At 45.5% G+C, this 24,904-nt stretch overlaps 2 protein-coding genes across 3 annotated transcripts in view; one reads left to right on the forward strand and one right to left on the reverse strand.

Annotated features, from left to right (window-relative positions):
• Ccpg1 (cell cycle progression 1) overlaps positions 1 to 2,214 on the forward strand; it is a 29,834-nt gene extending 27,620 nt beyond the window's left edge. For both annotated transcript variants that reach the window (XM_021173388.2, XM_021173391.2), the window contains exon 9: positions 1,524 to 2,214. In XM_021173388.2, coding sequence (XP_021029047.1) covers positions 1,524 to 1,713 — 190 coding nt within the window. In that variant the 3' untranslated portion in view covers positions 1,714 to 2,214. The remainder of the gene's footprint in view (positions 1 to 1,523) is intronic.
• Positions 1,493 to 24,481, reverse strand: Pigb (phosphatidylinositol glycan anchor biosynthesis class B). The gene is given in 12 exon segments (XM_085844783.1): positions 1,493 to 2,510; positions 3,614 to 3,794; positions 4,090 to 4,303; positions 7,780 to 7,844; positions 8,937 to 9,148; positions 9,905 to 9,956; positions 14,396 to 14,536; positions 17,101 to 17,231; positions 19,581 to 19,685; positions 21,532 to 21,658; positions 23,362 to 23,509; positions 24,245 to 24,481. Coding segments are annotated over 12 exon segments (1,650 nt in total). The 5' UTR covers positions 24,375 to 24,481; the 3' UTR covers positions 1,493 to 2,366.
• Between the last annotated feature and the right edge of the window lie 423 nt (positions 24,482 to 24,904).

Genomic DNA, 24,904 nt, shown 5'->3' on the forward strand with positions numbered 1-24,904 from the left:
CCCATAATGTTCTTCAAGACTGTGTCTGTTGTCCTTCAGCTTTTTATTCTGTAACTGAAAATGTCTGTTTACTTTTGAGAGTCAAGTTTCATCTTTATGAATAAATGCAATGTGCCTATAAAATAATGAGACTGGTTTCTGATGTCTTTAGTTCCTGAAGCAGATGCTTTAATGAGCAGTATTGGAGGCTGCTTTAAGGAAGCATGAATAACTTCTTGCTGTTCAAGAGTTAGGTGTGCAGAGAGAGGCATGAAGGTGTAGTGGCCTCAGGTAGTCTAGAGATGGTTGGAAAAATCTTCATGATTGAAGTGACCTTGCATCTAAACTTGCTTTGAAATTAGCTTCTGGAAGAGAAGTGAGGGTTGGTGCATGGATAGAGCAGGGTCCTCCCTGGAATGGAAGGTCCTTTGCAAAGGTTGGAGAAATGGAGACCAGCTACTTTAAAGAAACCAGGTGAGCTGGGGTGATCAGGAAGGTCTCCCTTTTGTCCTGAAGTGCCTGTCTTGTGAGATGGAGAATTTCTGAAGGATCTTGTCACTGGATGGGATGGCGCCTAGTCCTCTAGATGACTGGCAGCAGCCAAGAGGGTTGATTGGCAAGGTGTGAAGCCAGCTGTGGTGGTCTGCACATGAGAAACTGATGGGAGTTTGAATGAGGTCATCAAAGGTGGTGAGGAGCAGACAAGATACATTTGAAACGACTCATATAGCCAGGCAGTTCTATCTTGTGTAAGGGAAGTAGGAAGTAAGTGGTGTAGGTTTATCTGGAATGACTTCACTGTTGGATGCTGAGATTACTCAGAATACCAGAAGGAAGCTCTAAGCAAGAGGAACCAGAAGCAAATTGATTTTGGAGGTATCTGTTGACATTTATTTGGAGAGGACGGGTTGGTAGGTACATGGCTATTTTTACTCACTTCGAAGCCAGTCCCCATTAGTCTAGTGCAGGGGACACTGATATCTGTGCTGGTTAGAGAGAAGGCTAAGCGAGAAGAGTGCAGAGTGATGCACGTGAACCCAGAGATATCAAGTCAGGTGCTTAGAGCTGAGGGCTGCAGAGCGCTTGTGTGCAGGTCCTGGTGTAAAGCAGTGGAGGAGCCAGCAGGCAGAGTGGGAAGACAGCAGTGCCTGCTCACTGCACTTGCCTGGAACGGGGAAGGTTGGAGACTGCTCTGCGAGATGTGTCTCTTCTCTCATTGAGGGATAAAGCCAACGGAGACGAGGCTGGTTGTTCTTACTCTTACTGGAGTGATAACGGAAACACCTCATTATTTTATGGTTACATTCCTGCTCCTCATCACCTGTTAGGTCTCCCCTTCCAGCCAGTGCAAGAGTATTGATGTCTGTCCTTTTTCCTTCAGTGTTGAAATAATACCCCTTTTTCCTGGAATTAGAGTAGGATTTTAGTTTCTGTTTTATCTTTTTGCAGTGTTCAGGTAGATAAGTGGAGAAAAACATTGTTCTTTTTACTTTTAGAAAACTGAACTCTAACATAGATTAAAAAAATGTGTTTACTACTTTCAGTCGACCTGATAAAAAGCAACGTATGGTAAATATTGAAAACGCCAGGCACCGAAAACAAGAGCAGAAGCACCTTCATCCACAGCCTTATGAAAGGGAAGGTAAATGGCAAAAATACGGTCGCGCTAACGGAAGACACACGGCAAATCTTGAGATAGAACTGGGACAGTTACCTTTCGATCCTAAGTACTGATTTATGATTAAGTTAAGTTAGGAAGAGCTGTGGATGCTTTCTACTTCGTTTGATGTTGATTAAGATGAACTCCCCATGACTGTCTTTATATTATGCAAAAGCAAAGCTTACTAACTTGCATTTTCCTGTAGCTTAGGTTTGTTAAAAACAAAAACTTTTTTTTTCCTGCTCTTGGGGGGTAGGGGGATGGTAGTTTTATTAAGGAAGCCAGGCATGAAATATTCTGTGCATGAACCAAGGCTTGGTTTGAGGAGCTGAGCTGAGCGTAGTGCAAGCTCAGCTCACAGGGGCACTTCGTGCAGTGTGGAGGTGTGCAACAAGGGCCTGAGGACTGCGCTGAGGCGGGACTCCGCGCTAACATCTCTACTCTCACGCTTTTGTCTCTCTGTGGGTTCAAGAGCCCGTTGGTTTGTGAAGAGCTGGCTGGCTTGTCTTGTGAACTCTCTTGCACACCTGAATGCTATGGAAGAAACAATAAACTGCACCGTGAGGAAAACTAAAGGTCTCTCTCAAGTCTGGCGCCGTATTAGTGTTCTCTGAGAATGCCTCAGGACAGTGTACGGGACAGCTGTCCCCAGTGGCTTCCCCTCATTTCACGAGTCACCTACAGTTTCTCTCAGTTATGCCAACATCTCTGCAGAAGTCCTTACAGTTCAGTTTCCTCCTGTGTTGACCCTGCCGGGTAACCGTCGCTCGTAGACGTGTATGTGACTTCCAGTTCGACGCTCTGGCCAGTGAGTGTGGAAGAATGTAGCAGCCCTCTCGTAGTTCCCTGAGGTGAGGAAGGTATTGATCTCCTGCAAGCAAATAAAGACATGTTTGCCGAGTGCGACTTCAAGGAATTCTAGAGTTGCCAATTACAATTTTTCTTTTGTGACTTTTTCCTTTTCGAAGCAATTCTGAAAGGCGTGTAGCTAAGCCTATCTAGTAAGTTACAGAACAACTGATTTTACTGGGGAGATCAATTATGGAATACGGGGGTTAGAATCATCAAATTTTGTCAACTTTACTGGATTAAGAAACTATTAGGAACAGGCAGTGGTGTCACACGCCTTTAATCCCAGCACTCAGGAGGCAGAGGCAGGTGGATCTCTGAGTTTGAGGCCAGCCATTAGGGTGGGCACAGGAGATGGCTTATTTGGTCAACTGGTTGCTGACCAAGCATGAGGGTCTGAGTTCAGACCCCCTAGAACCCACATGAAGAGTTGGGCATGGTAGCTGGGTGGGGTGGCACGTGTCTTTAGTCCTATCTAGCACTTGGGAGGCAGAGGCAGTGGCAGATGGAGTTCTGTGAGTTCCAGGACAGCCAGGGCTACATTGTGAGACCCTGTCTCAAAAAAGGCTCAGACATGGTGGCACATAACTGTAGCCCTAACAGTGGGTCATTGGAGTGGGGCAGAGAAAGGGTTTGGGAGGCTGTGGCAGGCCACAGTTGTTATGTTCCAGGTTTAGTGAGAAAATGAGGTGGAAAGGGACAGGAGGCGTCATTGGTGGACTTGAACCTCTGGCCCTTCCATGTGTATACACATACACAACGAGGAAACAAGACAGGGCAGCACTGAAGCATACTTCCTAAGTTTGTAAGTTTTTAAAGCCTTAAGGGAAGACCTGCCCTGAATGTGGGTGACACGTTCCTGTGGGCTGTGGTCCAGGCTGAATAAAGGGAAGAGCAGACCAACCCAGGATGTTCCCCTGTTACATGCTGTTCCACCCAGCACCATGCTGCCTCGGCTAGGCTGGGCTGCTGTCCTGAACCTGAGCCAGGGTAAAGCCTGTCTCCTTAAGTCAGGTTTGTCAGGTGTTTGGCCACAGCTATTAGAGAACCAATTCATACAGAGGATGAGAGGGGTCAGTGAGGCAGATTGTTGTTAATCTAATGAAAACCTTTGAGTTGACATACCTTCTCCAGAACATTGAAGGTGACCAAGTGAGTGGGGAGTGACGCATTGCTGTGAAATTCTTGTTGTAGCCATCTTAAGGGGTTTAAGTAGAACATATCTGCTTCATCAAGATACTGAGTTTTTCCAGTCAAGTCTGGGGGACACTGGAGAAACCGCATGGACAGTGGACAGTGAACATGGCTGTGGAAGAAAGGGTCAAAGAGTTAGACACCCTGGGCTGGTGAGATGGCTCAGTGCTTAAGAGCACTGATTGCTCTTCCAGAGGTCCTGAGTTCAATTCCCAGCAACCACATGGTGGCTCACAACCATCTATAATGGGATCTTATGCCCTCTTCTGGTGTGTCTAAAGACAGCTACAGTGTACTCACATAAAATAAATAAATCTTAGAGAGAGAGAGAGAGAGAGCGCTAGTGAGCGTACGTGTCCATGTCCTTTCAGGCTGACCTTGAGCCCAGGCAGAACTGCCTTCCTCACCTGTAGTAAGGCGTGGAGTGGCAGGGCATCATCATGAATACTGAGGCCGAAGCTGGGTCAGGACCTCGGGGGCAGACTTTCTGAATGTGATTCATGACATCCAAGGTGCCTCTCTGATGAACTAGGCCAGTGTAGAATGCCAGCGGCACATTTGACAAGAGCAGGAAGCTCAGGGCTGCCTTCCTCCATGCCTTCAGGTGGGCTAGTGAGTAACCTGCATGGAGATAGGTGGGTAAGTGGAACACTGGCAGCTTCCTGTTCCTGTTACTCAGCAAATACATTTGTATGATTTTCCATGCAGACATAAGCAGTGATACTGTGAGGCAAACTCAAACAGGCAGTGAGTCATCTCTGACCACTCGCCACCACTGCACTCAGGCAAGGTCTAGCCTTCTAGTCAGTCAAGGCACGGTGTGGGTAATGGCTGCCCAGTCTTAACATGTAGACTTAAGTCTCTGACATCCAAAGATTTCCAAGGGGATTCTGACATTTGATTCCAGGACAATTGGAAGGGCATAGTTAAACAGCAATCCTGGACTAAGATTCATGATTTTCTTAACAGGAGCAATACTGCTTGTTCAGACATACCCAGTTAGATCCCACACCCAGTAGGTGTTTTTATTTGCATGTAGTATGGACGTGTAGTTCTCAGAAGCATCACTCCAAGTGCCTACTTTGCTCCTGTTGTCTGGTCCTAAGAAGTGTTGTGCTGAGATGTAGCTAAGTGCCAGGTTGCCTGCCTGGCTTCCATCTCACACACAGAATACAAGCCGCTCTATGTGAACTAGCTCTTTGTATGCTTGTGGGTTTTGTGGTTTTTGGAATGGGGTTTTACTATGTAGCCCAGGCTGGCCTCAGACTCTCAAATCCCGGGATTCCAGGTATGTGCTACCATGCTGATAAATGTACTAGTTACCTTATGAGCCACATCTTAACCCTGCTCACTCACACTGACTGGACGGAGCACTGGAAGGGCTCTAGCTGTGTGGACCAGACTGTGTACATCAGTTCCGGAGCCTTCTCACTGCCCAGCTTTAGCTTTTGCCACACAGTCTTCTCCATCGGTGACTTACCAGGGTGGTTCACACCGTGGAGAGAGTGGGAAGCCCTGAACTTTCATTTAGTCATTCCATTTCCTGTGCTGCAGTGGCAAGAAATGCTAAACAACAACAACAAAACAAAACAAAACAAAAAACCTCACGGTCACTGGGCAGTGGTGGCACAGCAGAGGCAGGGCAGATTTCTGAGTTCAAAGGCAGCCTGGTCTACAGAGTGAGTTCCAAGACATTAGGGCTACACAGAGAGACCCTGACTCTGGGGGCTGGGAGGAAGCCAAGGAAAAGTCCCCATTGCCTTCTCTAGTATGTTCTGTCACTTAGAAATACATGTTAATTTTTACATTTTTAAACACTGCTGGGGAGGAAGGCTGTTAAGTCAGTTGTGGTGTTTACATGAGAAAAGCAAAGGGGTAGTTTAGCTGGAGAACCAGTGGAGAAGGGCAAGGCTGCACTGTATCTTAACCTCTGCACAGGCAGAGGCACCAGGAAGTTTAGATTGCAGCTCTCTTAAGGAAACAAAGCCAAGGGCTGGTGAGATGGCTCAGTGAGTAAGAGCACCCGACTGCTCTTCCGAAGGTCCCAAGTTCAAATCCCAGCAACCACATGGTGGCTCACAACCATCCGTAATGAGATCTGACTCCCTCTTCTGGAGTGTCTGAAGACAGCTACAGTGTACTTACATATAATCAATAAATAAATCTTAAAAAAAAACAAAAAACAAAAACCTAACATACCTTTAAAAAAAAAAAAAAAAAAAAGGAAACAAAGCCATATTTTTCACTGACCACAACCTAAAGACTAAATTCCCCAAGAAAGACCTTGTAGTGGAATTGTGAACATCAGACATTAAAATTAACTGGAGACTATGTACTGTGTGATCTCAGTAATCCCAGTTAGTAGGGAGTTGGAGGCAAGAGGGGCGCAAGTTTAAGGCTAGCCTGGGCAACTTACAGCAAGATCTTCTGGTTGAGCAGTTGCTTCCAGGGCAGAGGACTGGGAGGGGTAGCAGGGGTTAAAGGTCTTGCCACACAGGCCTGAGTTGGACCCTAGAGTTCATGCCTCCCAGGTCTCACTAGGCTGCTCTAGAACTTTGGTTTCTTCAGTCTCTACCTCCCAAGTGCAAGGATTACAAGGATTATATCACACCTGCTGTTTTGGAGTTTTCAATTTTTTTCCCCCTTGAGACAGGATCTTGCCATGCATGTAACCCAGGCTGTCCTTAACCAGCAGTTCTCTGGCCTCGGCTGTTAGAGTGCTGGTGTGCAGACAGGTACCACTTTCCCTGGCCCGTTGGCTTTAGAACACAGAATCCGTCTTGAGGCGGTGCATAAGTAATGTTGATAGACACGTTGGAACTCAGAACAAATGCTCTTCAGTGGGAAGCAAAGGGCTCTACTGGCTGGGAGCAAGCCAATGCCACCTGATTCTTGTTGGCAGTACATCAGTGCACCTCGGCGTTTCTGCTCGGGCTATTAGATAAGACACCAAGATACAGCACGCACTGTGAGGAACCTGGATGCTGTTATCCAGACTTAGCCTTAGAGGACTGAGAGGGGTTCTGGCTGGAATCTTAGAGACTGACTAAAAAAACCTTGCTTTTTAACCACCTCTTGAATCTGACCTGGCTTTTGATTCGCTGTGACCCAAAAACTGGTGGAAGGAACTGCAGATTTGAGGCCCATGCCTCCTACCTTCCCACTCTTTCCTTGGAACCCTGAAAGCACTGTGTAAGAAGCTCCGCCTGACCCACTGGGCAGTGAGAAGGCTCCGGGGCTGATGTACAGCTAGTCTGGCCCACACAGCTAGAGCCCTTCCAGTGCTCTGTCCAGTCAGTTTGAGCGAGCAGGGTTAAGATGTGGCTCATAAGAATAAATGGCATTAAAAGTCACTACACAGCAGTGGCTGGCAGTGACATTTATATGAAACAGGTTAAAATAGGTCACAAGAACAGAATAAGGCTTAGAGGTGAGTTTTGGAAAGCCTCAACAGTTCTATGGAAAGCTGCACGGTGCAGCGAGCTTGCTGTCCTATCACTGCTGGGGATGGGCTTAGAGGATAATCTGGAGTTCAAGATCAGCCTGATGACATGGTAAGAATCCTGCATGGGTGTTTCAGCCAGCCAGCCAGTCTTACCTCCTACCCCTGGCAAAAGAGTGGACAGTCTGGTGATCACTCTTGTATCTTATGTAATACAGAAAAAGGCCACTTAGGAGCTAGGCAGAGTGGCTCACATCAGTAATCCCAGCACTTGAAAGTTTGAGGCAAGATGATGGCCCTTGAGTTCAGGTCTGGCCGCATAGATTGCTCTAGGTCAGCTCTGTCTCTATAACCAGACAACAGACACCCACAGAGCATTAGATTACAAAAAAGGAAACACTATAGTAATAGTTTGTAATTAGGAAAGTTTTCATTAAGCCTAGTTGGAAATAAATAGCTCCCTGGGCATTGACAGTCTCTTAATCTTTTATTGCTGTTTTGAGACAGGATCTTGCTATCAAAGCCCAGGCTGCCCTTGACTTGTGGTTGATCCTCCTGCCTTTTCCTCTCCGGGGCAGGGATTACAGCAGTGCTGTCAAGTCTGGCTTCTTTTAGCTATTCTTTCTAAAATGTATTCTGTATTAAAAATACTTACCACAGAACACCATGCAGAATGGTAAAACGGGATAGATAAACCTGAATTCTTTGTGGCCCAACATGCTATAATAAAAGATATTAAGACAAAACAATTTTATATTAGTCTGAGAAATTAATGCATTTAAATTATATGATCTGTTTATTTTTCAAGTATTTGACACTGAATTCCTTTTTTTTTCCCTGATAACTTTTTCACCAGCCTCAAACTCTAGACACTTGTGCTTTAGCCCATGTTGCTGCATTACAGGCGTTATACCATGAGTCCAACTCGGGAATTATACTCCTTTTTAAATAGAGTGTGATGATGTGTTAATAATGTCAGAGTGAAGCCGGGTGTGGTGGCACATGCCTTTAGTCCCAGCACACTCGGGAGGCAGAGGCAGGCGGATTTCTGAGTTCGAGGCCAGCCTGGTCTACAAAGTGAGTTCCAGGACAGCCAGGGCTACACAGAGAAACCCTGTCTCGAAAATAAATAAATAAATAAATAAATAAATAAATAAATAAATAAAATAATGTCAGAGTGAAATTATAAAGTACAATTACACTTAGAAAAAAATTATGAGCCGGGCGTGGTGGTTCACGCCTTTAATCCCAGCACTCGGGAGGCAGAGGCAGGCGGATTTCTGAGTTCGAGGCCAGCCTGGTCTACAAAGTGAGTTCCAGGACAGCCAGGGCTACACAGAGAAACCCTGTCTCAAAAAAACCAAAAAAAAGAAAAAAAAAAGAAAAAAATTATGTATTCAACTAAGTAATATTACTCAAATTTAGAAGAAGGATATATTCCTTTAAAATGTGTGTGTGTGTGTGTGTGTGTGTGGCAGGTGAGGTGCTCACACCACAGTGCACACGTGGAAGTCAGAGGACCAGAACTTGTGGCCATCAGTAGTAGTCTCCTCCTGTGTGGATCATGGTGATGCTGCTCAGGGCCACAGGCATGGTGGTGGGTGGTGGTAGGTGCCTCTACCTGCTGAGCCATCCCACCAGTTCCACACTTTCATCTCACAATTAGACAGATGTAATAGGTCTAAGTCCTCTGAGTAGCACATTTGTTCACCTGACATAATCTCTACTGCTATCTTCTAAGAAACAACTTCTCAATAGTTTCAGAATCTCTTAGTGACATTTAAACACTCACCTGCCTGAACAAAGCCTTACCTGTACACCAGCAGTGTCCACAGCACGGTCAGCAGCAGTATGTGGAGCCTCCTTGGGGCTAGGAAGCAACCGTGAATGAAGAAAGGTAAGTGGGTCCCCAGGACAACTGGGAACCCTTGACTGAGGTACCAGTGCCATGGGTGGGAGCCATAAAACGTCCCCAGGTTCTGCAGCACGTTAAATTTCAAGAAATTTAATTGGACCAGCGTCCACTGGCACAAATGAAAGAGAAAGAAAAATGGGTTAGTGTCAAAACCTGATCTAGGGCTTTATAGTATTTGACAGAATCATAACATTAAATAAGAATTTAATCCAAAAACTCAGGCAGCAGTCTTAAGTCTGCATAACGACATGAGTTCTTGTTAATAACTGTCTGTCTTTTTTTCTCTCACCCCCTCTTTCTTTTTTCTTGGAGACAGGGTTTCTCTGTGTTGGTCTGTCCTGTACACGAGGTTGGCCTTGAACTCAGAGATCCACATGCCTCTGCCTCCCAAGTGCTGGGATTAAAGGCTTGGGCCACCACTGCCCCAGTTAATAACTTGTTTTTCTACGTACTTGATAGTGTTAATTTGTAAAATGCTAAGTTTTTTAAGGTTTAAATCTCAAATTATGAATAATCATTCACACATACTTTTGTTTTATATCCAATTAGAAGAGAATTTTTTAAAAATTGATTTTTCTTTTAATTGTATGTGTGTGCACTTGAACACATGCCCTCATGCCTAATTGCTCTTCGAGAAGGGATCAGATTCCCTGGAATTGCCGGCAGTTATGAGCAGCTCCTACGTGATGCTGGGACTCTAGCAGTTAGGGAGCCTCAGTGTGGATTCCAGGTGTGAGCCACTACACCAAGCACTCACCACCACAGCTGGATCAGATACAAAGCGCTAAAAGCCCAGCTTGAGGGTTCAGAGCAGTAAGTGGTTAGAACAGATAGCCTAATTGAGCTTACTCTAATTTTTACTTACTTGGCCAAAAAAGATACGGTCAATTATCAGAGACAAACTGAAGGTTATAAATCTGAAAAACAAAGTAGAGTGGTGACTCACATGGGAGCCCGCTGAAGTCTAGGCCACTGTCTTTGTCCCAGCACAACTCTAAAATGCTTTACAGGTGGGTGGGGGACTGGGGGGGGGGAGTGTATTGGGGACTTTTTTGGATAGCATTGGAAATGTAATTGAGGAAAATACCTAATAAAAAAAAATATTGTGAGACAATGCTGGGGCCTAGCAAACACAGAAGTGGATGCTCACAGTCAGCTATTGGATGGATCACAGGGCCCCCCAATGGAGGAGCTAGAGAAAGTACCCAAGGAGCTAAAGGGAACTGCAACCCCATAGGTGGATCATTATTATGAACTAACCAGTACCCCAGAGCTCTTGTCTCTAGCTGCATTTGTATCAAAAGATGGCCCTGTAGGCCATCACTGAAAAGAGAGGCCCATTGGACTTGCCAGGGGAATGCCAGGGCCAAGGGGTGGAGGTGGGTGGGTGGGGGACTGGGGGGGGGGAAGTGTATTGGGGACTTGTTGGATAGCATTGGAAATGTAATTGAGGAAATTACCTAATTAAAAAAATATATATTAACCCCCCCAAAAAAATGCTTTACAAGCTTGCCAGCTGTGGGGTTGTACATGGTGAAAGATGAGAAGATGCACTTAAGCAAACATTTAAAAACCCCACTATTGTCTCTATCCTCAGATAATTAACCCATCAACATAAAAATATAGATATGTATTATTTTGAAATCCTCAGGGTTTAAAAAGTCGTAACTGTAGTGGGTGAGGTGCCAGTGGCTCCACGTGATCATTACCAGAGCTCAGCTTTGCAGCTCTCAGGGCTGCTGGGAGCTTCATTGGCATCGCGATTCTAGGACTAAACTGGCTTCCTGTGTGTGTGTGCTGCAGTCATTTATGTCTAATTCGTGGCTGGAACTGTCACGGTGCTTCTATTCCGTTTTACGAGACTCCATTTTTAGTTTTTTAGAACACTGGCTGCTGACAGTATCATAGTTCCCATGAGTTGTCAACTTTTCACACTGGAAAGAACCTCAGAGGAACTGTCTCCATGTAATTGTCTGTGGCATATATATGTGGCATCTTCTTAACTATTAATTGATACAGTAGTGCCCAGCCCACTGTGGGTGCAGCCATCATTGGACCCATAGGCCAGGCTGGGTAAGAATGGCAGCTGAGCAGGCCAGAGGAAGCCAGCCAGGAAGCGGCATTCCTTAGAGGCTTCCTTCCTTCAGTGTCTCCCTACAGGTTCCTGCCTTGGCTTCCCTGGGTAATGGATACAATTTGTAAGATGTAATCAACCCTTTCCTCCCCACATTGGTTTTGGTTAGTGATTTATCACAGCAACAGAAAGCTAACAAGGAGACACAGCTATATAATTTCGTTTTGTTTTTGTCTTTGAGACAAGGTCTCTCTATGTATGTGGCCCTGTCTGTACCAGGACTCACTATGTAGAACAGCTGGCCTCAGACTCAGATCCACGTGGCTCTAGCTCCTGAGTGCTGGGATTAAAAGTGTGTGCCACTATGCCTATCCTTGATTGGTCTCCTGAAATATACTGAACCCAAGGTCTTGTGCATGATAAACTAGCACTGAGGCGCTGAGTGCAGCTGAGCTCATTTTCGGTTTGCTTTGAGACTGAGTCTTACTATGTAACCCTGCTTGGCCTGGAACTCACAGAGATCCACCCGCGTCTGCCTCCTAAGTGCTGTGGTTAAAGCTATGCGCCACATCCTGTACAATGAACACCTTTAAATTTAGTGGCAATCTGATTTTTCTTTTTAGATTTATATATGTGTATTAGTGTTTTGTGTGTTATGTATGTGTAACATGTACATGGTTGGTGCCTCCAGAGGTAAAGAAAAAAAGGGTGTTAATCAATATGAACTAATCAGTACCCCCAGAGCTCCCTGAGACTAAACCACCAATCAAAAAAAACACATGGTGGGACTCGTGTCTCTAGCTGCATATGTAGCAGAGGATGATGGCCTAGTTGGCCATTAATGGGAGGAGAGGCCCTTAGTTCTGTGAAGGTTCTATGACCCAGTATAGGGGAATGCCAGGGCTAGGAAGCAGGAGGGGTGGGGAGGGAGGGGATTTTCGGAGAGGAAACTAGGAAAGGGGATAACATTTGAAATGTGAATAAAGAAAATATCTCATTTAAAAAAGAAAAGTGTTGATTCTACGACAGTCAGGGCTGTTGTCTCAAAAAACCAGCCAAATAAACAAAAGAGGGTGTTGGATCCCCTGGAACTGAGGTTATGGGCAGCTGGGAATGTGTCGGTGCTGGGAACTAACCCTGGATCCTACAGGAGGAACAACTGCCCTTTTTTAAAAAATTTTTTTCCACTGTGACTCCAGCTCCCAAACTGGATATTTTTTTGAAGTACCTAGTAGGGTCTTTCATGGTTTGTTTCCAGTCACCCTGTTCTTACAGTTTTCTGTTTTGTGCCCTCTCTGGACATGAGGTTTGATTGATCATCTATGTTGTAGATTTGGTCTTCCACTCTCTTCATAGTGAACTTGTGTTTTTGGTTTGTGCTGTGCTGGGGTCAGCATGGAAGTCAGTCAGTCCTCTGTTGTTGAGTCATTTTTCCAGCACAAAGGTCCTTAACTATTCAAATGTATCTTTCTGAAAGCTTTTCTGTTGGCCTGGGGATGCTCTGGTCATGGGGTAGTCTGTCTGCCTGGCAGAGCCACTGCTGTTTGACCTTTACAGTGAGATCCATGCTTTTCTTGGAGATCTTCTAATAATTATGGTGGGATGTAGGTTTAACGTTTTTTTTTTTTCTTTTTCAAAGATTTATTATTTATTGTATGTGACTACTCTGCAGCTGTCTTCAGACACACCAGAAGAGGGTATCAGATCCCTTTATAGATGGTTGTGAGCCACCATGTAGTCATGTAGTTGCTAAGAATTGAACTCAGGACCTCTGGAAGAACAGTCAGTGCTTTTAACTGCTGAGCCATCTTTCTAGCCCTCTCAACATTTTTTTTTTTTTTTTTTTTTTGCCACAATTCTCACATAAGGAAATGTGACCTGTGGTCATGTACGCCCAGAACAGAGTTCTCAATGCTAATGAGATACTGGGGGTTTAGCCAATAAGCTTCCCTTCCCAGACATTCCTCCCCAAAAAAGGTATTTAATCTCAGGTCCTCCCTGAGAAGTAGGTAGGCATCCATTTTCCATGCTGAACAACCAATAAACAGTTTGGAACCAAGGACTGTCTCATCTACCACTGCCATGGGGAGCATGGAGAAGGCCTTCTACCACCAACCCCTCCTCCATCCCCCCGGGCCCTGGGCTCATCCTCAGCTCATCACAGGTCCCGGACAGCCCTCCACTCCCACCGACTGACCCATACTTCGTTCACCAGCAGTGACTGGAGGCCCAAAGTCAAGGGATACCAGCTTCGGGTTTTCCCACATCTCGGACTGCATTCCCCTCAGTCCCCCAGTGGTGTTTCAGTGCTCCCCAAAGCCCAGCACCCACCCAGCAGCTGCTTGGGATAAGTGCAGTCAAACTCCCTGGCCTCCAGGGAGGAACTCAGACCCACAAGACCCTGTCTCAAAAACAAACAGGTAAGTAAGAAAGAGCAAACCTGACTCTTCCACTGGTCTGTTTGCCTTTGCACTATTTCTAAGTCACCTTAGTCATTGTATGTCCTAACACTTTTCTCCTCTGAAGATCTTTACATTCCTTTAAGGGTCAGAGTATGGGGAGCTGGCTCAAGAGCTGGCACTACCCCAGAGGCCAGGCCTCATCCTGGGGTCTGCCATCCTAGTTTCTCAGAAAGCTGAGGCAGATGGCAAACCCATGCTGTGCTGGGCAAGGTACACCACACCCCCAGGCTCAGGAGATAGTTGGAATTTTCTTTGAGATGCTGTGCCAGGCTTCATACCTGGGCACTCATGTCCTATTTAACAGTTCCTGTTTCATCGCTCACCAGCTCACTGGCTTTGCTAACTTTAAACTTCTCCATGTTTCTATTTACTATAAAATAAGAACAGTAGCATCACTTAAATCTAAAAAGATCATGAGTTTATATATGAGCAAAACTGTTTTAGGTCCCATACAAATATAATAGGAAACTTTAGGAAATGAAGTGTGGAAACTCTAAGGAATAGACACTTTTGTTTCACTGAAGTATAATACAATTAATCAGTCTCATAAATTTAGACATCTAAAATAGAATTCTGGGTCAGTGACATGGCTCAGTGGGTAGATTGCTTGCCACAAAGCTGGATAGCCTGAGTTCAATTCCTGGAACGAATGCAGAGAGAACCACTCTGACCTCCACATATGCCTTCCAATATGCACACAACAGTGTGGGAAAAACTTTCCTGAGACATCTGATACAGTAATTTTAGCTGAAATATTAAAAAAAAAAAATCTTCCTTATAGTCTTAGTAAGGTTATAGATGGCACCACAGCCAGACTTACCCTACAGGTAAAAAACGATGCAGAGTCAGATGGAGCTTTCTCTGTTCTTGGTAGAAATGTCTGAAGAGCAGCGGCAACCATGGGATAAGAGCTGTGGGGCGGACCACACAAGCAAGTGCCACCAGGAGCGAGTACTTGACACTAGGAGCAAGGAGAGCTTGTTACAGGGACAGTGGGGACTGAGCTTGAAGGCAGGCGACTACTTTCACTGCGAGACAAGAACAAAGTGCAGGCGTTTAAGGAAATAGCGTGATTATGCAGTGATAGCCTTTTGTGCACGTATGACCTTGTGGAGCTGAGGTCTAGCCTAGTGGAAGAGCATCTAAGGCCCTGGGTCTGACTCCAGCACCACTCATAAGAAGGAAGGTATTATATATATTTTTTTTCAAAATTGAAGTAAATTATACTCATCTGAGCGATGCACATGCATACACATATACACACACATAAGGTTGTGTGTACACACTTGTAAGACTCAAAGTGAGCCTCAGCTCCTGGGAGACCCCCAACTGAGACTCAGGATCGGAGTTTGTTCGATGCAAAAGCAAGAGGTTTATCTTTCCAGCACACTGGGGTCATCCTGCGCCCACGGGAGAGGCGAACCCTTCTCTCTCTGTCATAAGCTTTTTATACAATTTTTGAGGGCAGATTATAGCAACAGCAACTAGGCGCAAAATGTTTGGTGGTTCTGGTGACCTTTAATTGGCTGGACAGGGGAGGGGGGAATCAGGGACCTTCCCGAAGGCCCAGTGGGACGTTCCAAGTCGGGGCTTTCTCAGTGTGAGGGTGTGTGATCCCAGCCCTGCAGAGACTGAAGCAGGTGGACCATGAGTTTGAGGCAGGGCGGGGCTCAGCAGTTTAACGAGTGTTCCAAGTGTTGGGGTGATAGTCATGAACCCCCATGCCCAGACTAATTTCTTGTCTGTTATATAGCCCAGGCTGACTTCAGACTTGCTGTGTAAAAGAGGCCGACTTGCCGGGCGTGGTGGCGCACGCCTTTAATCCCAGCACTTGGGAGGCAGAGGCAGGCGGATTTCTGAGTTCGAGGCCAGCCTGGTCTACAAAGTGAGTGCCAAGACAGCCAGGGCTACACAGAGAAACCCTGTCTTGAAAAAAACCAAAAAAAAAAAAAAAAAGAAAGAAAGAAAAAAAAAAAAAGAGGCCGACTTTCAACTTCTGACCCTCCTGTCTCTGCTTCCATGCTGGCATTTCAAAAGTGTGCGACCACTGTGCCCAAATAGGGTCATGATGTTTTAACAGACCTACCCAGAGTTTCTCAAACGGAATGTTACACACAGAGAAAGTTGAGCAATGGGTAGTGAGACCACAAGTGGACAGGACCTGGATAGGTCTCTCATGGTGATAAAGGACCAAAATAGGGAGTTAGAGACCTCAGGCTATAAAGCACAAAACAGCTGGTTCCCCAAACGCCCTTGGAGTCTCCATCTCCTAACTCTCTTACATGACTGAAATCTTCTAATTCTGTCCCAGGCTCAGGAGACCAAACTGAGATGCTATTTTCTCTGTCTTTTCTTTTCCCCTTATGGTACCCTCCATCATATCTACAGTAAACCGAATCTAATGCAGAAATAATCTTAGTGGGCATGGTGGCATACACCTTTACTCCCAGCACTTGGGAGGCAGAGGTAGGCTGCTTCTCTGTAAGTTTGCAGCCATCTTGGTTTACATAGTGAGCCCCAGAAACAGAACCACCAGGAGGTCAGGCCCTTTCCCAAAACAAAACAAAACAAAACCCAGGAAAGCTATTTTATCTAGAAGATCTTTATGCAGGAAGAGAGAGTGCACTCTAGCTGTTGTGTGCTTTGAAAGCCTATCTCCCTTCCATCCAACACAATCTTTTTTTCTGTTTTTTGACTCAGGCTCTCTATGTGCCCCTGGCTGTCCCGGAACTTTCTCCTTAGATAAAGCTGGTCTCAAACTCAGAGTTATGTCTGCTTTTTGCCTACCTGAGTGCTGGGACTAGAGGTGTGTGCCAGCATCCCCAGCTTTCAGTGCATTGTTTTGAAATCAGATTTGATTGTGATGATCTTCTGTGGGTGTGGCGAAGGGCCTGGTCCCATCCCAGCCTCACCCTTGCCCACTCCTCCCTCCTCTCACTTGCTCCCCACACCAGCAGCCTGGCATCTGCAGCTCTCTCAGCTCCGTGCTTCTGCTCAGCCCTTCCTCCCCGCTTGGTCTGGGTTTTTCTCTTTTGCCATTCTGATCTGCTCAACCTGTTCTCCCATGCTGGTCAGCAGACCTGCAGGAGCGCTCTAAGCCTACCTTGCTTCTGATTGCTTTAGGGAACCAGAAGGCAGTCACAGCATGAGTGAGGATTATTTATCCTTCTGGCTGACTCCTGGCTATTGCTAAAGGCTAGCCAGGCAGGTCTCCCTCGGGGACCTTCAAGTACAGCTTTACACGGATCCCGGTTCTTTCTCCTAGTCTTTGGAGCCCACTGATACTAGACTGCTACTTCAGTAAGCTCTGGGTACTACAGGATTTCCTGAGTGTTGTCTACACTTTGTAATCATCCCTTTTATTAGCTTCACCGTACAGGGTGACTGTTTCCTGTGATACTCATTGAAAAAAACCCTTTGTTTCTTCTAAGCCCCAGGAACACTTGGGAGTCTACTGGATATGCCACACTGATACTTGGGGTTTGGACTTCTGTCTGCATTTATTAACAGTAACAGCCATCTTACCTGTTCATGGACCTCGAGCCTTCCAGAGGATAGTAGAAAAGGGCGAGGGCAGTGAGGGCGGTCTCCATGGTGTTCGTGAGGGTCCGTGTGCAGCAGTACCATGTGAACCAGGAGCACAGCTGGCAGAGGAACTAACGGGTCAGGAGTGAGTATGGCTGCAGTGGGAAGTGGGAAGCTAGGTGGTCGAGTCTGTAGAAAGCACCAGCCCAGATGCTGTAGCCGTGGCCACACACTGTTCTCAGCCCATGCCACCCATGCTCCAACACCAGGTTTGTATTTGTTATGCTAAGCCATAGTGCTTTTTGAATTTAGAATTTTTTTTCAGGTCTTTTTGAAGGTTTGCACTTGACTAATTTTCACTTCTTGCTAATGAAATACCCACAACACAGACACTAAGAGTGAAGTTTATAGAACACTGAAACTTCTCACTAGATCATCTGGCCATTGCTCCACCTCCTACCTCACAGTGGCCAGGAGTCAGCTATCCTGAGCATCTATGGACCTTGTTTTGGAAATGCTGCTCTATTTCTTTTTGCTCCTCCTCCTCTTCTTCATATATGCATGTAAAGTCGGTAGTGCTTTCTTTTAGGGGTACACACACGTGCGCACACGTGCACACACACACATAAATAATTTTGAATTTTATTTATTTATTTTATTTTTATTATTTATTTATTTATTTATTTATTTATTTTGTTTTTTTTGAGACAGGGTTTCTCTGTATAGCCCTGGCTGTCCTGGAACTCACTTTGTAGACCAGGCTGGCCTCGAACTCAGAAATCCACCTGCCTCTGCCTCCCGAGTGCTGGGATTAAAGGCATGTGCCACCATGCCCGGCTTGAATTTTATTTTTAAGGGTTAGAATTTTGCTATAGCTGATGCTGACCTGGAAGCTAGTCTTGATTGAGTCAGTATCTGGCCCCCGTTATCTCTTTTTCCTTTTTTTTTTGGGGGGGGGCAAGGCTTCACACATTCGAAGCCAGGTATCCTGCAACTAAGCTATAGCCTTTGCCCCAGCTCCCATATTTTTTGGTAAAAAATTAAGAGAAGCGAGAAGAGAAGACTTATCAGGGAGCATTTGGTTTCAGGTTGAAAACTAACTAAAAATCAGTCTTCCTGAAGAACATGGAAACAAAAGTATCAGAAGTCTACAAAACCACATCTCAGAATGAAGGAACTCCTTGTTAAAGCAACGGTGGCTTCTTGTTCTCCTACAAGAAGAGATTTTTCCTTAAGGAGAACTCGGAAGGAAGGTCTCAAAAGTGGGCTGGCATATTTGCTATCATTTCATGTACACCTTTGGCAATGTATATAAAACATAAAAACAAAAAAGACAGTTGCCATGGAGCTGAGTGTGTGTCTGAATCAACTAGCAAGAACCTAACCACTAAACTAACTTTCTTTTTACAATGTAAAAAACAAAACAAACTAAGAAGCTAAGAACACTTATTGCTCTATGAGAGGATGGGGGTTTAGGGGTCCCAGCACCCCAGGAGGTGGCTCATGGACACCTGTAACTTCAGCTGTAGGGGATCCCACGCCCTCTTCTGGCCTCTATGGGCACTGCATATAGACACAAGATAAAGAAGAAAAAACATTCTTTAAAATGTAAAAGAATACATGTCTGCACAAAGAGGCCTTTTCTCCAGGTTAGTGATACATCATATTCTAGAAATGTGTTGGTGAGTGGGAAGTCTGGAATTCTGAATGTATTTCCTGATAGAAACGATAAAACCAGTACAGCTGTAAATGGTTCATGTGGACAGAGTCAAGTGAGGAAGCAGCGGATGTGTGTAATCCAGTCACCCACTGGGGTGTAGCTTGACTTGGAGATGCAAGTATTGAAAACCCATCAACCCATCTTGAGATAAACCAGTGGGGCACACCTTTAACCCCAGTACCCAGGAGGAAAATGGATCTCCTGTGAGTTTGAGGCCTGCCTGCCTGCCTGGTCCACACAATGAGCTCCAGGACAGTCAGAGCTATGTAGAGAGACACTGTTTCAAAAAAAAAAAAAAAAAAAAAAAAAACCAAAAACCCAAAAACAAAAACAAGAACAAAAATAAACAACAAAAATCCAAACAAACAAACACCCAGAACTTAAAAAAACAAAAAAAACCAAGAACTAAGCCTTCATTGAGATGCTCTTCCAGGTGATGCCCTCCCTCTCACACCCTGGATTTCTCAGGAGAGCCTCAGGGTGGTGGGGGTGAGGGGCTAGGCTGTGAAAGCAGCTTCCAGAGTGCCCAAAATCTAAGGATGAGGATCCTGTCAGTTTAGAGGCCCAAGGGCTTCCATAGCTGACTCCTGGGACTCAGCCTGTCCCACTTGGGGCTCAGTCAGGAGATGGCATACACCATCTGATTGTGGAAGGAAGACACGCCAGGAAGTTCTCTGGATCGGCTGTTTTAGGAAGCGTTTACCCCACACATCTGATACATCACACCATATCACATCCCGTCTAAAGTGCTCAGACTTACCACCCATCGTGCCACTTCCTGGTTTTCCAGCTGCTTCACGAGGGAGTAAAGCCTTATATCTGCTACAGCAGACAGAAGAGCTTGGCCAAGTCTGGGAATCCAGATCTTCATTAGTGAAAAAGAAAGCCGGTTGTTAAGCACATCTTCCTGCTTCATACTGAATTGCCATGAAAATAAGAAAAACCTAACCATTAACAGAAAACTCCTGTCCATCTCCAAGCATATCTGTTCATATGCTTGCTATGTGTGCTTGGCTTGCAGGCTTACCCTCCCTCCCTCCATCCCAGCTGTCTTTTAGGAAGGCTTTGTCATGTGGCCTAGCTAGTGTTGTCCTTGTTTTTCCTGCCTCAGCACCAAGTACTGGGATTCACAGGTTTCACACCATACCCCATTTACCCATTTTTATATTTATGTATATCTTACAACACTAATCGTTCACCTTTTGTAATAGTAGGGACTGAACCTACATTTTTAGAAGCATATTTATTCTCCTGAGCATGCAATAGCTTTTGTTTTTAAGCGAAGCATTTACAGAACTATATGCTGGGTGTCAGAGCAAGGACTTTATCTGTATCAGCTCATTCCTCGGTAATCCTCCGAGGCAGGTATTGTTCAGTACAGAGACCAAGGCACAAAGAGGGAAGGTGATGCTCCCAAGGCTACAGAGCTTGTTAGCATTAATGCCTGAATTCCGACCAAGGTAGTCTTGACACCACAGCCTGTGCTCTTAACAATAAAAATTTAAAAACCCAGGGCTGGAGCGAGGACTAGTGGTTATGAGTACCTGCTGCTCCCTCAGAGGTGCCATGTTTACAACCTTCCTAGCACCCAGGTCAGGCAGCTCCCGGGTGCTGACCAGCTCCGGGCATCTGACCCTTCCTCTGGCCTACAGCAGCAACATATCTGTGTGTGCATGGCACACACACTGAAAATCTTATTTTTTTTTTCTTTCAAGATGGCCTTAGACGGAGAAGAGAAAGCACAACCCTGTATAGAAATACTCTGATCCTGAGCCTTGTTTTTCTAGGCTCCACACAGCGAGCGCCTCATGGACTCCCTTGGAATACTAGGTTGCAACTTTCCCTGACTGAAAAGAAAAAGTCCAGACTCCCAGGTCCAACCTGATGACAGCCTAGCACACCTCGAGGGCCGAGTGTACCTCAGTGAAACCTGCTAGCACATCAGGGAACTTGGGTTTGGTTCCCTCCTGCCCCTCTCCCAGAGGATCCTAAAACAAGAGAGTGAGACTAGACATTTCTCGGGTCCTGTGCACAGCCTCCTCTGAATTGCCAGTGGTAGTCCGTAATCCAGAAACTAAGTCTTACTGCACAGTGATGATACACACCGTTCAGTTTTTGTTACATTTTCTCCACAAGTTCAAGGAACAAAAACTATGTAAAATAGTGACTCTGCTGTCTTTAAACCGGAGTTCTGATAGACTTTCTCATTCACTTTTACTTCTGCATGCTTATGTCTGTGTGCACATGAGGGCGCCAGAGGTTGCTTTTGTCTTTCCCTATCACTTGTTCCCTTTGAGGCAGGGGGCTGACTGGGCACTGAGACTGACCTGCCTTGGGGACCGAGTTTTTGCCGGGTAGAGCACAAGCGGAGATAATCTTGTGTCTACCTCCTCAGAGCTATGGTCACAGGTGTCTGCAGGGACACACCTATCTTGTTTCATGGGTGTTGGGACCTAAATCTGGTCTTCAATTGTGGAGCAAAGGGGCTTACCCTTGAGCGCTCTCTCTCCAGCCCCTTCTTTTTACTTCAAAATTTATTTTACTTCTTTTTAAATATATTGAGGATAAGGCTGGACTTTAACAACAATAGACTTTTAAAAACAACAAGTTTTGTGGTACTAAGAAAGCCACTCAGTTATTACCAGTTAACTTCTGAAAAAGGAAGAAATCTGGATTTAACAACAATTTTGGTCATTTTAATTTCAACTTACCAGGAATTGAACACTGTCTTTCCCCAGAAGATGCAGAACCTTGTAAATACTGGCGAAGATGAGGGGATAAGTGTAGCCTCTCAATTGCTCCGTCCATTCCCAGGTCAAATAACCATAATTATTAATACTAAGGATTAAATGTCAAAAAGTATTGAAGCAAATTTATTTGTATTTTGATATATAAAACTATTTTATGGGCTGATGAGATGGCTCAGTGGGTAAGAGTACCCGACTGCTCTTCCGAAGGTCTGGAGTTCAAATCCCAGCAACCACATGGTGGCTCACAACCATCCGTAATGAGATCTGACTCCCTCTTCTGGAGTGTCTGAAGACAGCTACAGTGTACTTACATATAATCAATAAATAAATCTTTAAAAAAAAAACCTATTTTATTCTTTAACAATGAAGTTTGTTTTGTTTTTGTTTTTTTGTTTTTGAGACAGGGTTCGTCCATGTAGCCATGACTATCCTGGAACTCACTCTGTAGACCAGGCTGGCCTCGAACTCTGAAATCCACCTGCCTCAGCCTCTCAAATGCTAGGACTAAAGGCATGTGCTATCACCACTTAGCTTTTTTTTTTTAGAATTTATTTTTGTGTGCATTGGTGTTTTATCTGCATGTATGTCTGTGTGAAGTTGGCAGTTGGAGTTACAGACAGTTGTGAGCTGTCATGTGGGTGCTGAGAATTGAACTCTAGTCCTTGGGATAAAGCAGTCAGTGCTCTTAACCACTGAGCCATCTCTCCAGCCCCAAGACAGAGCTTTTTATTGCCTGTTCAGCTAACTAAAGTCTTAATTTCTTCAAGTTAGTAGAAATATATTTCTCATATAATTATATAATATGGTTACATATATATGTGTGTATATATCTATGTATGTATATATATGTATGTGTGTGTATATATTATATATATATCATATATGTATATATATATAATAGTGTGTGTGGCTGTGCATGATATGTATGTTGATACAAGGGTAAAAGTTAGAAGACAACTCTATAGAGTTGGCTCTCTTTTTAAAATATTTATGTGTATGTGTGTGCACATGTATGTTCTGTGCACCAGCACATGCCTGGTGCACATGGAAGCCAGAAGAGGGTATCAAATCTCCTAGAACAGGGATAGTTAAAAGCCTCCATGTGGGTGCTGGGAATTCTCTGGTCCTCTAGAAGAGCCTGGTCCTCAGCGGTTAAGAGTAGCTCTAACCACTGAGAAATCCCAGCCTCTCTAGCCACCCTTATGTAAGTCTCAGGGACAGGACTATGGTGGCCGTGTTCGCAGGCTGTTACTAGCGGAGCCATCCCAATGACCGGGCTTTGTTTTGAAACAGAGCTAGTCCAGCTTATCCTTGAACTTCCACACTGGGACGAATTGAGCTTTTTACTTTCTCTATATCCCAGGGCTACAAATCATTTAGGTGTATATACTAATTCAAAGGCAGCGTCAAGTCGTTTGTTGGTGTTCTTTGGTTGTTGGTGTTTTGTTTGTTTGTTGTTGTTTGTTTTTCGAGACAGGGTTTCTCTGTATAGCCCTGGCTATCCTGGAACTAGCTCTGTAGACCAGGCTGGCCTCAAACTCAGAAATCCACCTGCTTCTGCCTCCTAAATGCTGGGTGGGATTAAAAAGTCATGTGACACCATGCCTATATTTTCTTTGTGTGTGTGTTTTTCTTCTCTGTCAAGTCTGTGTCAAAGGGAGACATACGGTAACTATCAGCACACAACAACAGCATACTTGGTTGAGCTGAAATTATTCAAAGAATTACTGAAAAGATATAATCATGAACTGAGCTCCGAAGATGGAGACACACTCAGAGAGGAAAAGAAACTATCAAGGATATCTGAAAACCATGCGGTGTGCAACTTCGAGGGACTGCCAGTATTCATCAGGAACAAAGCTTGTCTGGACTAAGAAGCAGTTAAGTATTCGCAGAGCAATGGTAAACAAGACCAGGTAAGTGTTTTCTCCAAGAAGACCTGGAAAGCAAATCAAAGCAGTAAGTGTGGCATAAAGTGAGCCATTTCCGCCCCCCACCCCCACCCCACAATGCCACATGCGCGGTGCCCTGGCTCCCTCTCTGTTAACACCTTCCACAGCACTCCACAAAGGCCTTCTCACTAATTGATTACTGAGCCAGCTGAGGCTCTAGCTCAGGGGTGGAACTCTTGTCTAGCCTGCTTGAGGCCCTGGAAGTGTGGTCACTAGCAATGTGTAGGGAATAGAAAACAACCCACGAACACCTCCCACCACCGCAAAAAATAGATACAAACCCCACTAAAGAACACAACACAACACAACACACACACACAATTTGTTAACCACTGGTGAGTCTGAACCTGTTTTACTTGTGAGGATGCTAAGGTTCAGAAACTGCTTTGCCCAACACAAAAATGCTGTTACTGACTAGGTAGTCGGTCGGCTGTTTCTAAAGTTTGCTTTTCGCAGTGTGCAGGCAGCCTGTATTTTCACTTTAGTTACCAACAGTGGTGGTGGTTGGGGGTAGGGTAAGATTTTATGTGAAAATCTGTATGCCAGGTGTGATGATGTGACATCACCACACAGCACTGGGGAGACTGATGCAGGAGGATTGAGACAAGTCTAAGCACAGTCAGCACAACACAGCGAAGAGACTGTCCAGAGAGCCTGAGCTCATTGCCACCACGCTGTGTAGTCCCAGGTGCCCCGTGCTCTGCGGTGAGCCCGGCACTCACCATGGCGCCGAGAGCGCTTCTCCTGCGCGCTCGCGTTCTGCCTTGACTTCCTCTTCCGCAGCTTCATTTCTCCGGAGCTGCCGTGGAGATTGCAGAAGGCCGGGTTATAGTCGCCGGCCTGGGACTCCATCCTCCTCCGGCTACCTGCAGCCCACGGTGCCCGCCCCTCACTTTCTTGTAGTCGGACACATGCCTCTAAGATTGGGCCCCGCGAGCCGCCGTCCCTTCGCTGCTCCGGCTCAATCGCCGCAGGAAGTGCTGCCGGAAGCGCACGAGTCTCCGGGTGGGTCAGGAGCAAACCTCCCTGACCGGGGTTCAGTGCTGGAAGAGACAAAAATTAAGATTCTGGATGCTTTACTCCGCCTGACACACCTCGCACAGCGCCCGCCGAGGAGGCGCTCGGAGGTAACAGAGCAGAGGGAGGCAGTGCATCGCTGAGGACCAGCTCCCGGGTGACCGTGGTGCTCACCCCTCACGCCACGTCCTCGCGTGGGAAGTTTCATCACGGTTCTTACAATAACAGGAAAAATTATAACTCAATGAAAATTTATTACCTATTTTTCACCACCCCATTGGATTTCTCTATCCCTAATTATCTACTTTCTAATCAATTTATTTTCTTGAGTCGATCTCACTGTGTAGATCAGACTGGCCTTGAAC

Source organism: Mus caroli, unplaced genomic scaffold, assembly GCF_978045245.1.
Source record: "Mus caroli unplaced genomic scaffold, Mus_caroli_1 scaffold_11, whole genome shotgun sequence".
In the NCBI taxonomy this organism is placed as follows: domain Eukaryota; kingdom Metazoa; phylum Chordata; class Mammalia; order Rodentia; family Muridae; genus Mus; species Mus caroli.